Raw genomic sequence first — 18091 nt, 5'->3', positions numbered from 1 at the left:
GTCCCTGGCTTATCTTTTCAAATGGGAGTGTCAATGTGGGGGTCCTTGACATGAACAGGTGGTCTATATATAGACAGCTATAGCTGCGTGCGTGGGTCTTCTCTTGCTCTGTGCTAATGGTCTCTGCATTGTGTACAGCAGGTGGCTTTGTGCACCGGCTTGATGTTCATGGACTGTACAGTTTGCTCAGCGTGTGGGCGACCGCCTCTTGGCACAGTTTGTTTGCACATGGTGTGCGTGTGCGTGCGTGTGTGTGTGTGTGTGTGTGTTAGCGTGGAGGGAAGATGCATTGTTTGTGAAGAGCGTAGTTGTATATGATCAGTGTGTGTGTGTGTGTGTGTGTGTGTGTGTGTGTGTGTGTGTGTGCACACGTGCGTGCACGCGTGCTCATGCATATGTGCGTGCATTGGTTGCTTAGCGTCTGTTTTGCTGGCCCTCTATAAGTGTGTGTGTGTGTGTGTGTGTGTGTGTGTGTGTGTGTGTGTGTGTGTGTGTGTGTGTGTGTGTGTGAGCATGCATGTAAGTACACACATCAGTGCTGTATGCTGTAGATGTTAACAGCCATCTGATAGCTGTGTTTACACATGGTTTATGGGCGTTCCACAGAGCTGTAGAGACACACTGCTGTGTTCCACTTCCAGACCACATAGTGTATACAAAGTTAATGGAACTATAATCATTTTAATCAATTATAAGAATGTGTCACTTTGGAAGGCGACACATTGTGGCGGGCTGCTATTATTGCTAAAGGAAAATTGCACAACACTGTTGACTGTATGATGACGTATGAAATAAGGCTTAAAATAAGTTGTTGATCAGTTTAATGAAATCAGATTGTTCTTAGAGGTCTGCTATTCTCCAGCGTGCTCTGCGCGCGCGACACCTTAGAGGGGACGGAAGACACTATGGGCTGTATTTTGCGTGTCTTAAGTACCAGGTCTTATTCCCTAACTTGAGTAAACTAAAGACCTGGAGGCGTGGTCAATGCTCTTTGGCCACTCAGAATAGCCAAATGGCATTGACCACGCCTCCAGGTCTTTAGTTTACTCAAGTTAGGTAATAAGACCTGGTACTTAAGACACGCAAAATACAGCCCATATATGTGAAAATACACCCACAGATTGGCGGGAAGACATTTGAGTTGCAATTAGTTTTTTTTTTTGCTTTCAGGGGCAACGGTGGATCAATATGACCCTTACATGACTCCATTTACATTAAGCACACACTAAAAAACACACTCAGATTCCCATTAGGGGGGGGGTGGAGTCTGCCTGCAACTACAGTAAAGATTATATTTTATTTAGCGATTTTTACTTTTTCACATTTTTAAATCCAGTCCAGTCTAGGAACACCACCAAGACATGGTCATTACCAAATGTCAGAAAGAATAACGGTTGCACCCATAATTAATAATAATAATATCTCAAATCTATATAGCCTATAGACTCGCAGGGGTGCCCACACTTTTTTGCCTCGAGAGCTACTTTCAAAATGACCAGCTCAACAAGACCTATACCCACCGAAAAAAGCATTATACCATTGCTGAAAATAATTGTACCTGAGGGGTCTTTGGTGTAGCGGAGCTGGCATAAGACAAACGCACTTGGAATGGGAAATAGAGGTGGGCAGAAATGGAACAGCTATGTTTTTTTTTTGTATTTAATTTGCTACAGACATTTTTGTGCACAGCAACACTCAAGCAACACTTCAAAACAAAATGTGTGTCATTGTGGGTTTGAGCTGATGGGCCCTTTTGATGTCAATCAATCAAGTCACCTTAACCCATTTTGGGCGAGAACCCCTTTTGGTGTTATAGCATTAGGTTATGCTTTAGCTATTGAAAAATAGCAGATCTACAAGCTCATAGCGCGCCACCGAGTGGCGCGCTACGAGCTTGTAGGTCCTGCTATTTTAGAAAAATCGAAGAACGACTGACATAGAAACATAGCTTTTTCAGAAAACTGTCAGGATGTAGAAGACATTTTTAGAATCTGATCTCAGGTCAGAATTGGTTAATTCAAGTGGCACCAGATGCCAAAAACTGTTTTCTGGCATGTCATGTGATCTACAGTACCTGCACAGCCTTTGTGATCTACTGATAGATCGTGATCTACCTTCTGGGCACCCCCCTGGCCTCGAGCTTTTCTGAGTACCCAAAGACGCTATAATTCACATTCACCTGCAGGTGCTGGAGATGAATAGTCTAATGGATTACATTTATAAAGCACCTTGTTTGCATTCCCTTCGCAGTCACACCGTACGCCCAGGCAGTGATGCGAGGTACGCACCTGCTCATCGGAAGGAAGCGTTTAGTGTCTGGTTGTCAAGGACACTTTGACTTGACTTTGACTCCGAGCCAGGGGGACGAGCCAATCGGGGAAACGGCACAATTCCCAGACAACCGTTATACCTCCTGAGTCATTGCAGACACGTGCACACACACACACACACACACACACACACACACACACACACACACACACACACACACACACACACACACACACACACACACACACACACACACACACATATTGGCCAGGGCTGCATACTTCCTGTGTGTCTAAAGGTCAGAGCGGGTAGTTAAAGCCAAATGGGGTGTGGTGGTTGTGTTGTGTACCATCAATCACTGCTCAGCTCATCAGACCCACACAAATATCTCAGACATGGTCTGGCAGGCATCTACTGTAGCAGACATCTACTGTAGCAGACATCTACTGTAGCAGACAGGCATCTACTGTAGCAGGCATCTACTGTAGCAGGCATCTACTGTAGCAGGCATCTACTGTAGCAGGCATCTACTGTAGCAGGCATCTACTGTAGCAGGCATCTACTGTAGCAGGCATCTACTGTAGCAGGCATCTACTGTAGCAGGCATCTACTGTAGCAGACATCTACTGTAGCAGGCATCTACTGTAGCAGGCATCTACTGTAGCAGGCATCTACTGTAGCAGGCATCTACTGTAGCAGACATCTACTGTAGCAGACATCTACTGTAGCAGACATCTACTGTAGCAGGCATCTACTGTAGCAGACATCTACTGTAGCAGACATCTACTGTAGCAGACATCTACTGTAGCAGGCATCTACTGTAGCAGGCATCTATACTGTAGCAGACATCTACTGTAGCAGACATCTACTGTAGCAGACATCTACTGTAGCAGTAGCCTTTTTATTTAGATATGTTTTTGAGTGGTGCAAGTTGCAACCACTCCATTAAGTAGCTATGTGTGTCTGTCCCTGGCTGGCTGGCTGACTGGCTGGCTTCCGGGGACCCCCACACGGAGTTGCGCCACTGTTTATATATATATCGCACACACTCTTTCTTCTGTTTGTATGAAGGCGGTAGGAATGCAGAGGATGTAGCCACTAGTGACTAGAGATGCGCCGATAATCGGCCAGCTATTGGTGATCGGCCAGATCGGCCGATATTCACTCTGAGCGGTAATCTGCGTTTACCCTGTCTGTGATCGGCAATTTACCTTATCTGGAGAAACTGATCCATAGTTTCAGTTGAGCACGAACTGCAGAAAACTGCATGCCGACATCCAAATGTCACACATTAAGGCCCATCGATATGGCACACACACACACACACACACACGTTTGAAGCAGCTCTCCCTTGAGATCAAACACTTGCTTATAGGGCGTTCAAATCCAACCTACTGTAGACTGCTTTCTTCCTACACTATATAATAAAAGGGTGACATTCTCTCTCTCTCTTCATACAGTACCTCTCTCTCTCTCTCTCTCTCTCTCTCTCTCAATCTATCGTCAAGCACTCTACAGACTCCATAGCATAGATGTACTCTTGACTAACTGAAAGTGCTATAAAATACAAGTTATTGTATCCAAAATAGTACATTTATTGTGAAGCAAAATGTGCATCTGTTGTTGGACAAATTGTAATGTAAATCAGACTTAAAATGATTGAATCTAATAATGAATGAAGATGGCGAGCTTGCTGTGGGAGGCTGTGGTTGTGAGGGTACTGTATGTGGTTGTGTGTGTGTGTGCAGCACACAGGGACTTGAAGGGATTGAAGTCAGTATCTGGAAACGTCGTACTTGTGTTTGATTGCCCCCCAATCAAAACAAAAAGTGTTTGGTCAAACCACGTGACTTCCATTGGAAAAGCATTAAGGTGGCCATGAAACACAGGCAGCACAGAGCATGTTAGTCTGATATGTGTGTACAGGGCCTGCCCCTCATGAGTAACTGGAAACATGCTGCTACTACATTACCGTTGTACCTGCCTGGTATTTAACTGTATCAATCTGGTCCTTAATTAGACTGTGATTAATCAGGGGAGAACCAGCGGTGCAAGATTGAAGTAGTTAATAATCACCATCGTCAGGCGTTAACCCATTTTGACCTGAGATCAGATTCTAAAAATGTCTTCTACGTCCTGACGGTTTTCTGAAAAAGCTATGTTTCTATGTCAGCTATGTTTCAAAAATAGCAGATCTACAAGCTCATAGCGCGCCACCGAGTGGCGCGCTACGAGCTTGTAGATCTGCTATTTTTCAATAGCTAAAGTGTAACTTAATGCTTAGTTAAAACACCAAAAGGGGCTCCCGTCAAGAATGGGATAACGGGTTCTCTCAGAGTAATGCAAAGCACAGTAATTCTCCCATGGAGGCGTAGTGGGCAGAGACATCATCATCACCATACACCTGAGAGGTCCTCCGTGGTGCAACGCACAAACCTCTCATTATGACTATTACTTTCCCACTAAGGCGCTGGCGTAGGGCTCCCAGGGGCTGCGTGGATGTGAAGGCACGCTTTCGTAGCAGCCTCGGTACGCGATGATATGACTGGGAATTAGAGACGTGACAATACGGAGACGCGTAGGTGCTTTAGAGAAAAGATTATGCACACATTTCACCTTGCTTGTAGCTCCCTGTGTTCTGTGTCTACCTGCTCTCGACTTCATTAGCACACACATTGTACTGTGTGTCTCTGTGTTCACATGGACGCACGCGCAGTCGCGCACACAGATGCGCATGCACGCACACACGCACGCATGCACGCACGCAGTAATTAGGAATGTGCTTCTTAATTAGGACTTGGTTTTCCTGTGTTGTAGATTAAATAATCTTCCAAAGATGAAGGAATGACAAGTTCTTCAGGGTGAAGTATTGAGAATTTATTAAGAAGATTCAGCAGAGAAACAATATAGACTGAGATAGTGAGACACTTCTATATAGTCAAAGAACAGAGGGGGGGGGATACAGATTTTACGGGGGGCAGTTTCGAATTGCAGCCGTCCGTAGGTGCCCTTTGAGAGTGGTTTTGAAGGAGTCAAGGGATTCACATGTCTTAATGACTGTTGGTAGGGCGTTCCACATTTTGGTGGCATATAGGAGCGAAAATAATTTAGTCCCTTGTTTGTGCCGAATCTGGGCACAAACAGATAATGGCTGTTTGAACCCATAATGAGTTATATTTAAGCTAGACGAGAGCGGACTCCCCCGCCCGCCACTATTAATTTCAATGGAAGTTGCTCAGTGGCGTTTAGAAGGACACGGAAGAACGTGCGTTTTCGGTTTTGGAAAAAAACAATATTTTGGTGTCCAAAATGTAGAATTGCTAACGAGCGCTCTTGTGTTAAAAACGCCAGCTTTTGGCCAGGAGAGTTTGGCGGCTTCGACGTTGCGGCAGCCAGCCGCTCTGGGGACCTGGTTGAACCATGAGCTCGTCTTCATTCATTGGCTGTCACACTGTAGTGGGCCCCTCATTGGCAGAGACTGGCAGCAGCTGTTAGCTCCATTTCACCACTCAACTAAGCCATGGCTTCTCCTTATAAAAGCTCCTCTCTCTCTCTCTCTCCACTGACATGAATAGCTGCCCAGCTGCATGTGTGTGTGTGTGTGTGTCACTTGTGAATGAGTGTGTGTGTGTGTGTGTGTGTGTGTGTGTGTGTGTGTGTATGTCACTTGTGAATGAGTGTGTGTGTGTGTGTGTGTGTGTGTCACTTGTGAATGAGTGTGTGTGTGCGCGCTGTGATTCATGCATGCTATTGAAAGTGCGTATGGCCCTTATAATGCTTTCATGCTGCAGGTTTGTGTGCGTAGGTGTTATGGGAGTATTTGTCTGCGGTCGTGAGTGATGTGTTTGTCTCTGGCCTCGGTGTCCTTCAACAGGCTGGCAGCATCATTAGTTTGCCCATGGATGACTTTGTTATCGTGGCCGGTGGTTGCTTGAGATATTGTGCACACACGGTGTCAAATTCCCCCATTTAAAAACGTTGCTGGTGGCCTGGGCCGTGGCTCAGCGGTCCAGGCACCTTGGCCGGTAGCCCGAGTCTGGCAGTGTGCCGCGGGTTCGACTCCCGATCCCGACGGCCTTTACTGTATGACTGTCACTCCCCCCCATCTCTCTCCCCCATTTCCTGACAGCCTACTGTCTGTCTCTCTATAAAAAAATATAAAATAAAGGACAAAAGTGTGATTGTTATGTATGCACTATGCAGGTCCCAGCATCGATATCATGGCCTGGCATTAGTTCCGGCTATTAGCCAGGAAATATTGTTAATTGCAAAATTACAATTTCTTGATTGACTGTACAACAAAAAAACAATGTATTTCCTGACGCAGGGAAGTAGACGGATATTAATTACATCTGTGTGGACTTGGTGTTTTAAGCATTATGTTGTGCTTTAGCTGTTGAAGAATAGCAGATCTATAAGCTCATAGCGCTGCACAGAGTGCCGCGCTATGAGCTTGTAGGTCTGTTATTTTAGAGAAATCGTTAAAATGGCACAAATCTTTGAATATATATTCTTTCAGAGTGAACATTTTTTACTCAAATCTTTGCTTCTGGGGGGTTCCTGGAACAACATATTTTCAGATGTGGGTCGGCGGCCAATTACATATATTTTTGGGGGTCCTTGACATGAAAATGTTTTTCAGAAAACTGTCAGACATTTTTAATGGGTCTAAATGGGAAGCCAGACAGCTGAGACTCAGTGATTTAAGCAAGCCAGACAGCTGAGACTCAGTGATTTAAGCAAGGACACGCCACATCATCCTCATCATATCCCAAATCTTCAGATCGTGTTGAGCAATAAATGTCTTCTATTAGGTGTTGTGTTGACTTGTTTGCAGGAGGTTTGGGCTAATGAATGTGGCGAGGAGTGGACTTGTCTTCCTGTTTAAGGGTTGTTACCATCATTACATGTTCGTCTAGACGTCTAATCGCAATTATTTGAGATAATCGCATTTATTTAGTTTTTGTGTCATAATCGTGATGATTACATAATCGTATATATTAACCCATTTAGACCTGAGGACGATTCTACAAATGTCTTCTAAATCCTGACAGTTTTCCAAAAAACCCTATGTTTCTATGTCAGTGGTTCTCATACTATTTCATGTCAAGGACCCCTAGAATCATATGCATTTGGCCTCCGCATTTGGCCTCTCCAAATATGTTGTTCCAGAGACCCCCCCCCCAGAAGCAAACATTTGAGTTTTAATAGATTGAAACCTTTATTTATTCTCGAAAAGAGCCCTCATTTGCAATGCTGAGGAGATCACATATATAAAACGATTTAAGATGGATATAAAACACAAATCAAATCTTCACATAAAAGGCATAGAGACATAATATACAGACAGTGAGTTAAAAACGTTCGCTCTGAAAGAATATATATTGCAAAAATTGCGACACATTTGCGCAGATCTACAAGCTAGACAAAACACCAAAAGGGGCTCCCGCCAAGATTGGGTTAACTCATCCATCGCTTTTAAGAAGTGCCAAAAAGTCCCTAAGCGCCAGTCTCTATACATTTTTTTATTTTATTTTCATTTTATTTTTTTTGTTTTTCCAATGTTAAACCCGTTTAAAAAAGACGATAAAGACGTCGTTGGCGCTGTGGGAGTTGCTAAAAAAGAGGTCAATTAGGTCGTTGGCAGACATTGAGTTAAAAAGGGGTATCTTTGAAAAACAAAAAAGGTCCCGCAGACGCAGACACTGTCAGACACTTTTGTCAGCCAAAATGTTGCCCTTCATTAGGTCGACGTTTGGGTCGCTTAGACTCAGACCTTCATTCAGGACAGACAACCGTCTGTCCGTCCTGATGAAGGTTGAAGCGACCGCAACTCAAAATTCATTGTCAATGTAGGCAGCGGTGTGGCTGAACGGTTTGCGGAGCGGTCTTGAAGCTAGTCGCTAGTTCGTATCCCCGGAACCGGCACGTTAAAATTACCACCGCTGAAGTGCCCTTGAGAAAGGCATTGAACCTCTACCATGAAATGTTCTATGAGCAGGTGCCTGGCTGTAAACAAGTTATTGAGCTTAGTCTTACCCTGGGTAAACATGGTAACTTTGCTTTGCTTTATGTTCGTGTTTGCAGACGTTGCACACACACACTCAAAGCTGGCCATTCAATGTCAATGTCATTCAATGTTTGTGTTAGGACAATATCTGTGTTCACACAAACCCTCAAAGCTGGACATAGGAGGGGCTAGCCTAGCGGCTAGCACCCCTCAAAAACTAGGCATTGGAGCCGGTATTTGAGAGGAAAGCGCTAATTGTACCTTCTTCTGTCTTGTCTTCCACAGTAAGCATGTTTCTCAACACTCTGACCCCCAAGTTCTACGTGGCTTTGACCGGGACCTCCTCTCTCATATCAGGCCTCATACTGGTGAGTAAATATACTCACCTCTGCACACACAACACAATGGACACTTATATCAACCCACCATTGATATTTACAGTGGTGGAAAAAAGTACTCCAATGTTTTACTTAAGTAAAAGTATCAATACTGCAATATATTCTGTGTGGAGTTTGCATGTTCTCCCCGTGTCCCCTAGGGTAGTTACCCTCACAAAACAAACATGCCGTAATCCTGGTCTCTAAACTGCCTCCCGCTGGCCAGCCTGATGGAAGGGAAAGGAACTGGTTGGAATAACGTGTTCCTTCCACGTGATATGTCCAACCAGGGAAAGTCCCCACCGTCAGGTGTAAAGGAGCGGCTTGGACTCCTCATGCATTGAAGGAAGCATGAGGTCAGTCCGCTGCCCCCCCAGGTTGGCAGAGGAAGTGTAGCGCCCAGGATTACATTAGATAATTGACACTGGGTGAAAAAATGGGTTGCAAAATTGTGGGATAAAAAATATTTTAAAAAATATATATACTGCAATATAAAAATACTTTATTAGAATTCAAGTATTGGCATCAAAATGAAACCAAAACTAAAAGTACTACTAAAAGTTTTAACTAACTTTTCAAATAAATGTAGTGGAGTAAAAGTGCAATATTTGCCCCTGAGATGTAGTGGAGTAGTAGAACTACGGGTAAGTACAAATACCTCATGATTGTACTTAAGTAAATGTGCCATTCCACTGGACACTTCAGCCCAGCATTGATATTTCAATGTTCATTAAAAATCTAATCTATAGGAGGTATGGATGTTGAGACGTTCTGACTTCATTAATCGGTAGGATGCTCCGTGCCACCAGTGAAGAACCAATGCAACACAGGCTGTCCTAATGAAACGTGATAGACGTAACAATGGCAGTAAGATTTATCTGTTTTCAATGGAATCAAATAGCATTGTTCTACAGAAACAGTGAAAATGGTACAATAGCATGACAATAGCATTGTTCTAAAGAGGTTAATGGAGGAATGTTTAACCCATTTAGGCCTGACGTCAAAATAAAAAAAACGTTCGCTCTGAAAGAATATACAAGATTTGTGCCGCATTTTTACGATTTAAAAAAAATAGCAGACTTACAAGCTATGAGCTTTTAGATCTGCTATTTTTCAATGGCTAAAATATAACATAATGCTTAATTAAAACGCCAAAAGGGGTTCTGTCCAGAATGAGCGTGGTTGCAAGTAGTTCCAAGTAAAACAAGGGAAGACTGCAATGTGCTACAGTAGTGGTTCTCAAGGTGGGGGTCCAGGGACCCCCCCCAGGGGTCATTTGGCAGGTTCCAGGAATCCAGGGGGTCCCCAGCTAAATGTGTTAAATATGGAATCAAATGTAGTTTAACCACTTTCACTCTATATACGTCGGTTATTTGAAAATAGACCAACTACAAGTTCATGTGAGCTTGAATGATATGATAAATACAGTACTATTGCTACAGTAATCTGTAATATTGAGATACTGTACTGAGTATGTTATTATTTATATCTTTAAACCTTGTAATGGAAAAGTCTTTACTTATTTGCACAAGTCATTACTGATGTCATTAATAGTTCACAGAGTGGTGTGCCTGGAATGAATCACTGCCTGTTTGATTTTGACTGTGTTCAAAATTCAAATGAATGTACTTTTAAGGTCCGTTTTGAACGTGTGCCAGTGGAAAATGCTTCAATTTGCCTAGGTATAGATTTCCATTCAAATGAATCCGATAATTATGTTTGCACAAAACAACCTATTGTCGTAGCACTCAGTCACAACAAAATACTTAATTTCCCTTTCAAGCGACGGCGGTCGGTATTTTTGACCCATTCTGGGCGGGAACCCCTTTTGGTGTTTTAAGCATTATGTAATACTTTAGCTATTTGAAAATAGCAGATCTACAAGCTACGAGCTTGTAGGTCTGCTATTTTAGAAAAATCGTGAAAAGGTGGCACAAATCTTTGAATATATGCGAACGTTTTTTAACTCAAATCTTTGCTTCTGGGGGGTCCCTGGGGGGTCCCTGGAACAACACATTTTGGGGGTCGGTTGGCCAATTTCATATCATTCTGGGGGTCCTTGACATGGAATTGTTTGAGAACCACTGACACAGAAACATAGACTCAGAAAACTGTCAGGGTGTAGAAGGCATTTGTAGAATCTTGTGTCAGGTCTAAATGGGTTAACCCATTTTGGGTGGGAACCCCTTTTGGTGTTTCAAGCATTATGTTATACTTTAGCTGTTGAAAAATAGCAGATCTACAAGCTCATAGCGCGGCACAGAGTGCCGCGCTATGAACTTATAGGTCTGCTATTTTTGAAAAATCGTAAAAATGTGACGCAAATCTTTTAAATATATATTATTTCAAAGTGAATGTTTGTATAATGTATTAAATGGGTAAAAATAGCTACCATTTTCACTGAACTCTCCTTTTCCCTGACACCCGCCCGGGCCATTATCCAACTTGCGTAGGCTGCTTGGAAACGGACATCAGCTTCGAACATGCTCTGTGAATACATTGTGTATCCTCGAGCCAATTAGTGCTCGTGGATGCCAGCGTTGGTAGTTAATTCTCTTCAGGGGTGTGCGTGGATGCGTCCATGCGTTTCCCTCTCTCTCGCTCTCATTTAGTCTGTACTTTTAGTGCGGCGTTCTCCCCCAGTGAGGCTGGCCTCATGCCGTCTTCAAAGAGAATCTAGACGAGATATAAAGTGCTTTGTCAAATGGTGGTAGCCTGCTCACCTCCTGAAACGGCACTACTTATAATTGGGGAGGAGTGTGTGAGTGTGTGAGTGTGTGAGTGTGTGAGTGTGTGAGTGTGTGTGTGTGAGTGTGTGTGTGTGTGTGTGTGTGTGTGTCAGACTAGTTTTCCAGCCGCTTCACTGAGTTATAGGACTTGACAAGTGTTTTTCTGATTTCATTTTAGCCATTTAGTATCATCCACAGATACTCAGGCCTCTTTTCCACTTGGGTTGAACCGGTTCAGTTCTGTTTTTCTTGCCTAATATTGAACCAGTTCAGAGTGTGTTTACACTGGTAAATGAATTGGTTCAAAACCCTAAACGTTTGTTCAGAACTGGAACCAGATAGAACATTGGCTGCTGGTTCCGTGAAAGCACCCAAGGTTTCCAAGAATGTGGAACGGAACCAGTTCTAGAACCACAGTTCTTTTGGTGGAAATGGGGCATCAGTGACCATGGAAATCACTAAACGGGTAATCTATAGATATTAAAAAGGGGTTGATGTATGATGATTATCCTGATGATTATCTTGTGGCATATCCTACTGTAAATGTGCGAAATCTCGTCTCTCATCCGTCTCTAGTGGAAAACCCTCCGACCGACCGACTTCACACTTGTCCGTGCGTTTTAGGGAGTGCATTCCACAGGGTCGGGTCAGCGAAGGCTGTTCTTATTTCTCACCTCTATCCCTCAATTTCTTCCATATCCATCATAAATAATCCCTCTCTAACCCTGCACTCTCTCCTCTCTCTCTCTATCCTCCCCCCTCCTCCTCCTAGATCTTCGAGTGGTGGTACTTCAGGAAGTATGGAACCTCCTTCATAGAGCAGGTGTCCGTGAGCCACTTGCGCCCTCTGCTGGGCGGTGTGGACAACAGCTCCCCCACCAACTCCAGCAGCAGCAGTAATGGAGAGGCCGACTCCAACCGGCAGAGTGTCTCTGGTAAGAGGCAGTGGGGGGGGGAAAGGACTGAAGTAAAAGTACACTATCAATACTGCAGTGTAGGACTACTTCCTTACAAGTAAAAGTCCGGAATTCAAAATGTACTTGACTAAAAAGTACACGAGTGCTGGGCATCAAAATGTACTTAAAAGGTACCAAAAGTAAAAAAGTACTCACTATGCAGAATGTCCCATTTCATGTATACAAATGTTTTGAAAATAGCCGATCTACAAGCTCACAATGTGTCGCATTGCGAGTCTTCGCGACACAGCTTGTACATCGGCTATTTTCAAATGGCGGACATGTGTATAGGGCTGAAGTCGTTGGTGCATGTTTTGGTAATAATAATCAAAATCTACAAAGTAACTAAATGTTCTCTAAATAACTAAAGTTCTCAAATAATTGTAGTGGAGTAAAAGTGCAATATTTGCCTCTGAAATGTAGTGGAGTAGAAGTACAAATGCCTCACAATTGTGCTTGTACTTAGCTGATTTGAGCTGATCAATACACATTGCTTAATGTTGAATTGGATTGTAGGAAAGTCTGCAATGCTGTCGCTAGTATAGGTGGTGTGGGCTCTTTGTATGGCGAGAATGGAAAAGGGACAGTCTAGCAGACATTGAAAAGGGACAGTCTAGCAGACATTGAAAAGGGACAGTCTAGCAGACATTGAAAAGGGACAGTCTAGCAGACATTGAAAAGGGACAGTCTAGCAGACATTGAAAAGGGACAGTCTAGCAGACATTGAAAAGGGACAGTCTAGCAGACATTGAAAAGGGACAGTCTAGCAGACATTGAAAAGGGACAGTCTAGCAGACATTGAAAAGGGACAGTCTAGCAGACATTGCGATTGAGCCACAAATACCATACCATACAAAGCTGGATCTGGGCAAGGACTAGCAAAGGTGTTTCTTTATGAGGAAGCTTATATTCACGGAGAGAACATAGAATTGGCACATGGACAGGTGGCTGCTGGGATAAAGACACTTCAGTTGACAGATGGATGGAGCCCGCACATCATATAAACTAAAGCATCCAAAACCAAAGCAAACAACACCATCAGTATGCCAAACTACCACTAACACCTGTGACAAATTAATGTTGGGATAACTTTAGCTTAGAATAAAGAAAAAAGTCCTTATGCACACCTACAGTACAGCGGACAGGTGCGTCGGATTACTGGAACTGGAGAAGTAGAGAGAAATGGGATCCCGCACACTGTCTTCACTTCCAGAATTAGATTTACTGAGCAACGTTTTGGTCGTTCAGACCTGCATCAGGCCTGATATAAGGTCTGAACGACGGAAATGTTGCTCAGTAAATCTAATTCCTTCATCCTACTTACTTAATTACTTACGCCTATTACCCATTCTGGGGTTCATGCCGTCGCCAAGAGTTCTCCAAGCATCTCCATCCTGAGCCAACACTTCCAGCTGTCCCCAAGTGTGGCCCATATTCTTTGCATCTGCCTCCAGGTCTCTGCGCCAGGTGTTCCGTGGCCGACCTCTCTTTCTTTTCCCTTGAGGGTTCCACTTGAGGGACTGCAGCCTTGTGGTGTTTGAGGCTGGTTTACGGAGAGTATGGCCCTATCCATCTCCAGCGCCTTTTGAGGATCTCTTCCTCTGCAGGTCTTTGGTTGGTGCGTTCGTTGCCACAGCTCTTTGTTGCTGATGGTGTTTGGCCAGTGGATCTGGAGGATTCGAACAGGTGTTGATGAATGACTGGATTTTGATAAAGGTCTGAGCGACCGACACGTTGCTCAATAAATCTAATTTCATTAAAGTGCAGACAGTGTGCGGGATCCCTTTTTTCTCAACTACGTGTGCAGTGAATACAACTTTGACGATATCACGGCGCTTCGAGAATGCCTGCAGCAAAAACAAACGGGACTGAGACTTAATTTATCCTCCTGCAGTATCAAATGATTCAACTTGCACACCATGCCCTCTAGCATCAGATCATAAGTAACCTGCTGAGACTGGGCATCTTGTAAGCATCAAGAGAGCCCGGTGTGGGCTTGACCATCCTGTGGATTAATATGCACTTATATTATTAATGTTGTAATCTCTGTTAAACATCCGTAAATGACTCACTTGACGTGTTTTTCTGTGCAAAACATTTGCATTGGCCAATTACGATGTGTTTTTGGCTTGCTTATGTTACCGACGGCTCCTGTGTGAGGCTGTGAAAGTAAAATGGCATCTGATGTTCACCTTTTTAAAACTGTATTTTAATGGGAAGGTCACAAAAATAATCGCATGTAAAGTTGAGACAGAAGTATGTGGAGTAGCTTCTTCAGTCACCCCCCTGCTTGCCCTGGAAGAGACAGTAGTGTAGTACTCTGCAGGGGTTTGGCAAGCTATATGCCAGCTGTATTTCAAATACATGCCTATCTCTGCAGACAGCCTGGGTACGTTATTGACAGCCCTGGTAGATAGACAGTAATGCTGGGTAGGGTAGCACAATAATGGTGTTGAATTATCTGTGATGGTGATGGCTGCGTTTGCGTGAGCCATACATCAGTGTGTCTGTGTTGAGAGACAGACCCTTCAGCCCTGCTGTCATAAGACAGACCTGGCAACATGTGATACCTTTGAACTGTCTACTTTCTCCTTGACATTTATCCCCGACGCTGTTCCCTCATTTATGTCTCTCTCTGTCTCTTCTCTTGCAGAATGTAAAGTATGGCGAAATCCGCTGAATTTATTTCGAGGAGCAGAGTACAACCGGTGAGCGATGGGTGCCGACACCCGCATGTAGAGTCACTCCCCGAGTTTATCCCATTCTGACCTGAGATCAGATTCATACGAGGTTTCCACTGGACACACACTGGTCTGATTAACCCATTCTGACCTGAGATCAGATTCTAAAAATGTCAGTCGCTCTTCGATTTTTCTAAAATAGCAGACCTACAAGCTCGTAGCGCGCCACTCGGTGGCGCGCTATGAGCTTGTAGATCTGCTATTTTTCAATAGCTAAAGCATAACATGATGCTAACACCAAAATGGGTGCCCGGTCAGAATGGGTTATACCCTTTGGGCTTTCTGTGTCTTCTCTCTGTCTCACCGCTGTTTCCACTTTGTTCCGTTGTTCTGATCTGTCTCTTTTTATTCACTCACTTCTGTGTCCTCAACCGTTTTTACTATCTCTCTCTCTCTCCTCTCTCTCTCTCTCTCTCCTCTCTCTCTCTCTCTCTCTCTCCTCTCTCTCTCTCTCTCTCACCACCTTTCATTAATTCTCTCGCTGGGTGGTTTATATAGTGGAGATTATATAGTCTCCTCTGCTCTCGGTTGGTTCTTTCTTTCTTTCTTTCTCTAATCTAATTCAGTTAGATTGTGTCATACTGATCTTTCATTGTTGCTTTTGTCCCACTGTGGTGTGTGTGTGTGTGTGTGTGTGTGTGTGACTGTGTGTGTGTGTGTGTGTGTGTGTGTGTGTGACTGTGTGTGTGTGTGTGTGTGTGTGTGTGTGTGTGCGTGCAGGTACACGTGGGTGACGGGCAGAGAGCCGTTGACATACTACGACATGAACCTCTCTGCTCAGGACCACCAGACGTTCTTCACCTGCGACTCAGACCACCTCCGTCCTCCCGACGCTAGTAAGACACGCACGCACACACGCACGCACACACACACACACACACACACACACACACACACACACACACACTCACACAGTTTAATATTCATATATCTACATATGGGATGGTTACCGCTCTGACCGTGTGTGTGTGTGTGTGTGTGTGTGTGTGTGTGTGTGTGTTCGTCTCTATAGTCATGCAGAAGGCGTGGCGGGAGAGGAATCCACAGGCTCGTATCTCTGCAGCACATGAAGCTCTGGAGCTAGAAGAGTGAGTCTCCACACACACACACACACACAGACACACACACACACACACACACACACACAAAGAGTCGGTGGTTATAGAGGAGGCATCCTGCATATGGCCTTGAAATTGTGTTCTTTAGTGTTTCAATTCAATTGAAATTGAATTGAAACACTAAAGAAAAGCCACGTTCCAACTGGAACATTTGGAAGCACATGTACTCATATGTTGGAAGATGAAGTACAGTGGCATTCTGGGAAGACATTTTAGGGTCTTGCAGCTGTATAAAAATGACATAAGAATAATTTTCCGTCCTCACGTCCAGCTGAGGTCGCACAGCGCGTACACCCACATACAGTACGCACGCACTCACACACGAAACACTGTTTCACTCAGCGTTATTGGTAGCATGACATTTGTGGCAGACCGTATACTGTTAACTGTATGCAATGAAGTTTATCCCTGGAAAAAGATGCACATCATGTTATTTCTGTTCCTACTGTATCCAAACAGTAGTCCAAACAAACTGAATCATCTACTGTACGCCAGTGTTTATTTTGACAAAAAATGTACATTTGATTTTAGTTGACTACAATGTATTTTGGCCAGCCTTGGATGACTGATGTTACACTTGCTGAAAATAGCCGATCTACAAGCGTGACGTGTTGTGAGCCGGTAGATCAGCTATTTTCAGTGTAAAATGACTTGTACTCGATCTTTTTTTTTGTCCCACGATTTTGTAACCCATTTTTCACCCCTGTGTCAATCATCTAATGTGATCCTGGGCTCTACACACCCTCCGCCAACCTAGTCCCCATATATGGGAGACAAGGGGAGAGCAACGGACTTGAACTCATGCTTCCTTTATGCCGGAGTGTCCAAGTTGCTCCTTTACACCTGACAGGGGGGAGTTTCCCTCGTTGGACGTAGCGCGTGGTAGGAACACGTTATTCCAACCAGTTCCTTTCCCCTCCATCAGGCGCCCCGGCTGGCCAGGGGGAGGCAGTTTAGTGACCAGGATTACCGCATGTTTTTTGTGAGGGTACCTACCCTAGGGGACACGGGGAGAACATGCAAACTCCACACAGAAAGGCCCTTTCGCCAACCCCGCCTTCGGGTATGGGCGCTAGTCCCTTTCTAGTCTAGTTTTAGTCCCTTTCATCTAGTTTTTATCTGTTGACGAAATTGTCAACACATTTAGTCGTTGCAGCGTAGTTTTCACACTAGAGACTTGAGAGCAACGACGTGAGAACGATCCATGTAAGTCATGTTGAATGAACGATGCAGACGGACATCAGAGAGTGACGTAGGAAGTAGGATAGATGCATTTCATCCGTCTCTCTCTCTGTACTACAAAGGCTTCCACGCCTTACTCTTGGAGAGTGTAAGGAGATTTGAGAAACTCTCTTTGATCTGCCAGAGAGCATAGTGAATAATATATGGACTTTTAAAGTGCATTTCTAGATGGCAAAGTCCCCGTCTGTCTGTCATAAACAAACTCAACAGCACAGACAGCAGGAGGAGACGACGGGGAGGAAGTTATGAATTTATTAATAATTCAAAGGAATAAATCTGTTCTCAAATGAATGGTCCTTGTTGGAAAGGAACGTTCAAATCATTCACGGAGATGAACGCCTGTGTTCGTAGGAATGTTCAAATCGTACGCGGATATGAACGCCTGTGTTCGTAGGAACGTTCAAATCATTCACGGAGATGAACGCCTGTGTTCGTAGGAACGTTCAAATCGTACGCGGATATGAACGCCTGTGTTCGGAAGAGTGTCGCAGAGCGGAGAGCTATCTATGTTTTTTTCACCTGACAGACAAGTTTCCCCGGCCGGACATAGCGCGTGGAAGGAACACGTTATTCCGACCAGTTCCTTTCCCCTCCATCAGGCACCCCGGCTGGCCAGGGGGAGGTAGTTTTAGAGACCAGGATTACTG

General features: G+C 44.2%; 1 protein-coding gene across 3 annotated transcripts in view; it reads left to right on the top strand.

The window, feature by feature from the left end:
• LOC308313680 (suppressor of tumorigenicity 7 protein homolog) overlaps positions 1-18091 on the top strand; it is a 72107-nt gene that overhangs the window by 36975 nt on the left and 17041 nt on the right. For all 3 annotated transcript variants that reach the window (XM_080760949.1, XM_080760948.1, XM_080760950.1), the window contains 5 exons: positions 8567-8649; positions 12160-12322; positions 14997-15051; positions 15805-15920; positions 16097-16172. In XM_080760949.1, coding sequence (XP_080617075.1) covers positions 8567-8649; positions 12160-12322; positions 14997-15051; positions 15805-15920; positions 16097-16172 — 493 coding nt within the window. The remainder of the gene's footprint in view (positions 1-8566; positions 8650-12159; positions 12323-14996; positions 15052-15804; positions 15921-16096; positions 16173-18091) is intronic.

This window comes from Protomyctophum bolini (genome assembly GCF_963924005.1).
Source record: "Protomyctophum bolini genome assembly, chromosome: 4".
Classification (NCBI taxonomy): domain Eukaryota; kingdom Metazoa; phylum Chordata; class Actinopteri; order Myctophiformes; family Myctophidae; genus Protomyctophum; species Protomyctophum bolini.
The sequence above is the reverse complement of the archived record's forward strand: the minus strand, read 5'-3'. Positions and strand labels throughout refer to the sequence as shown.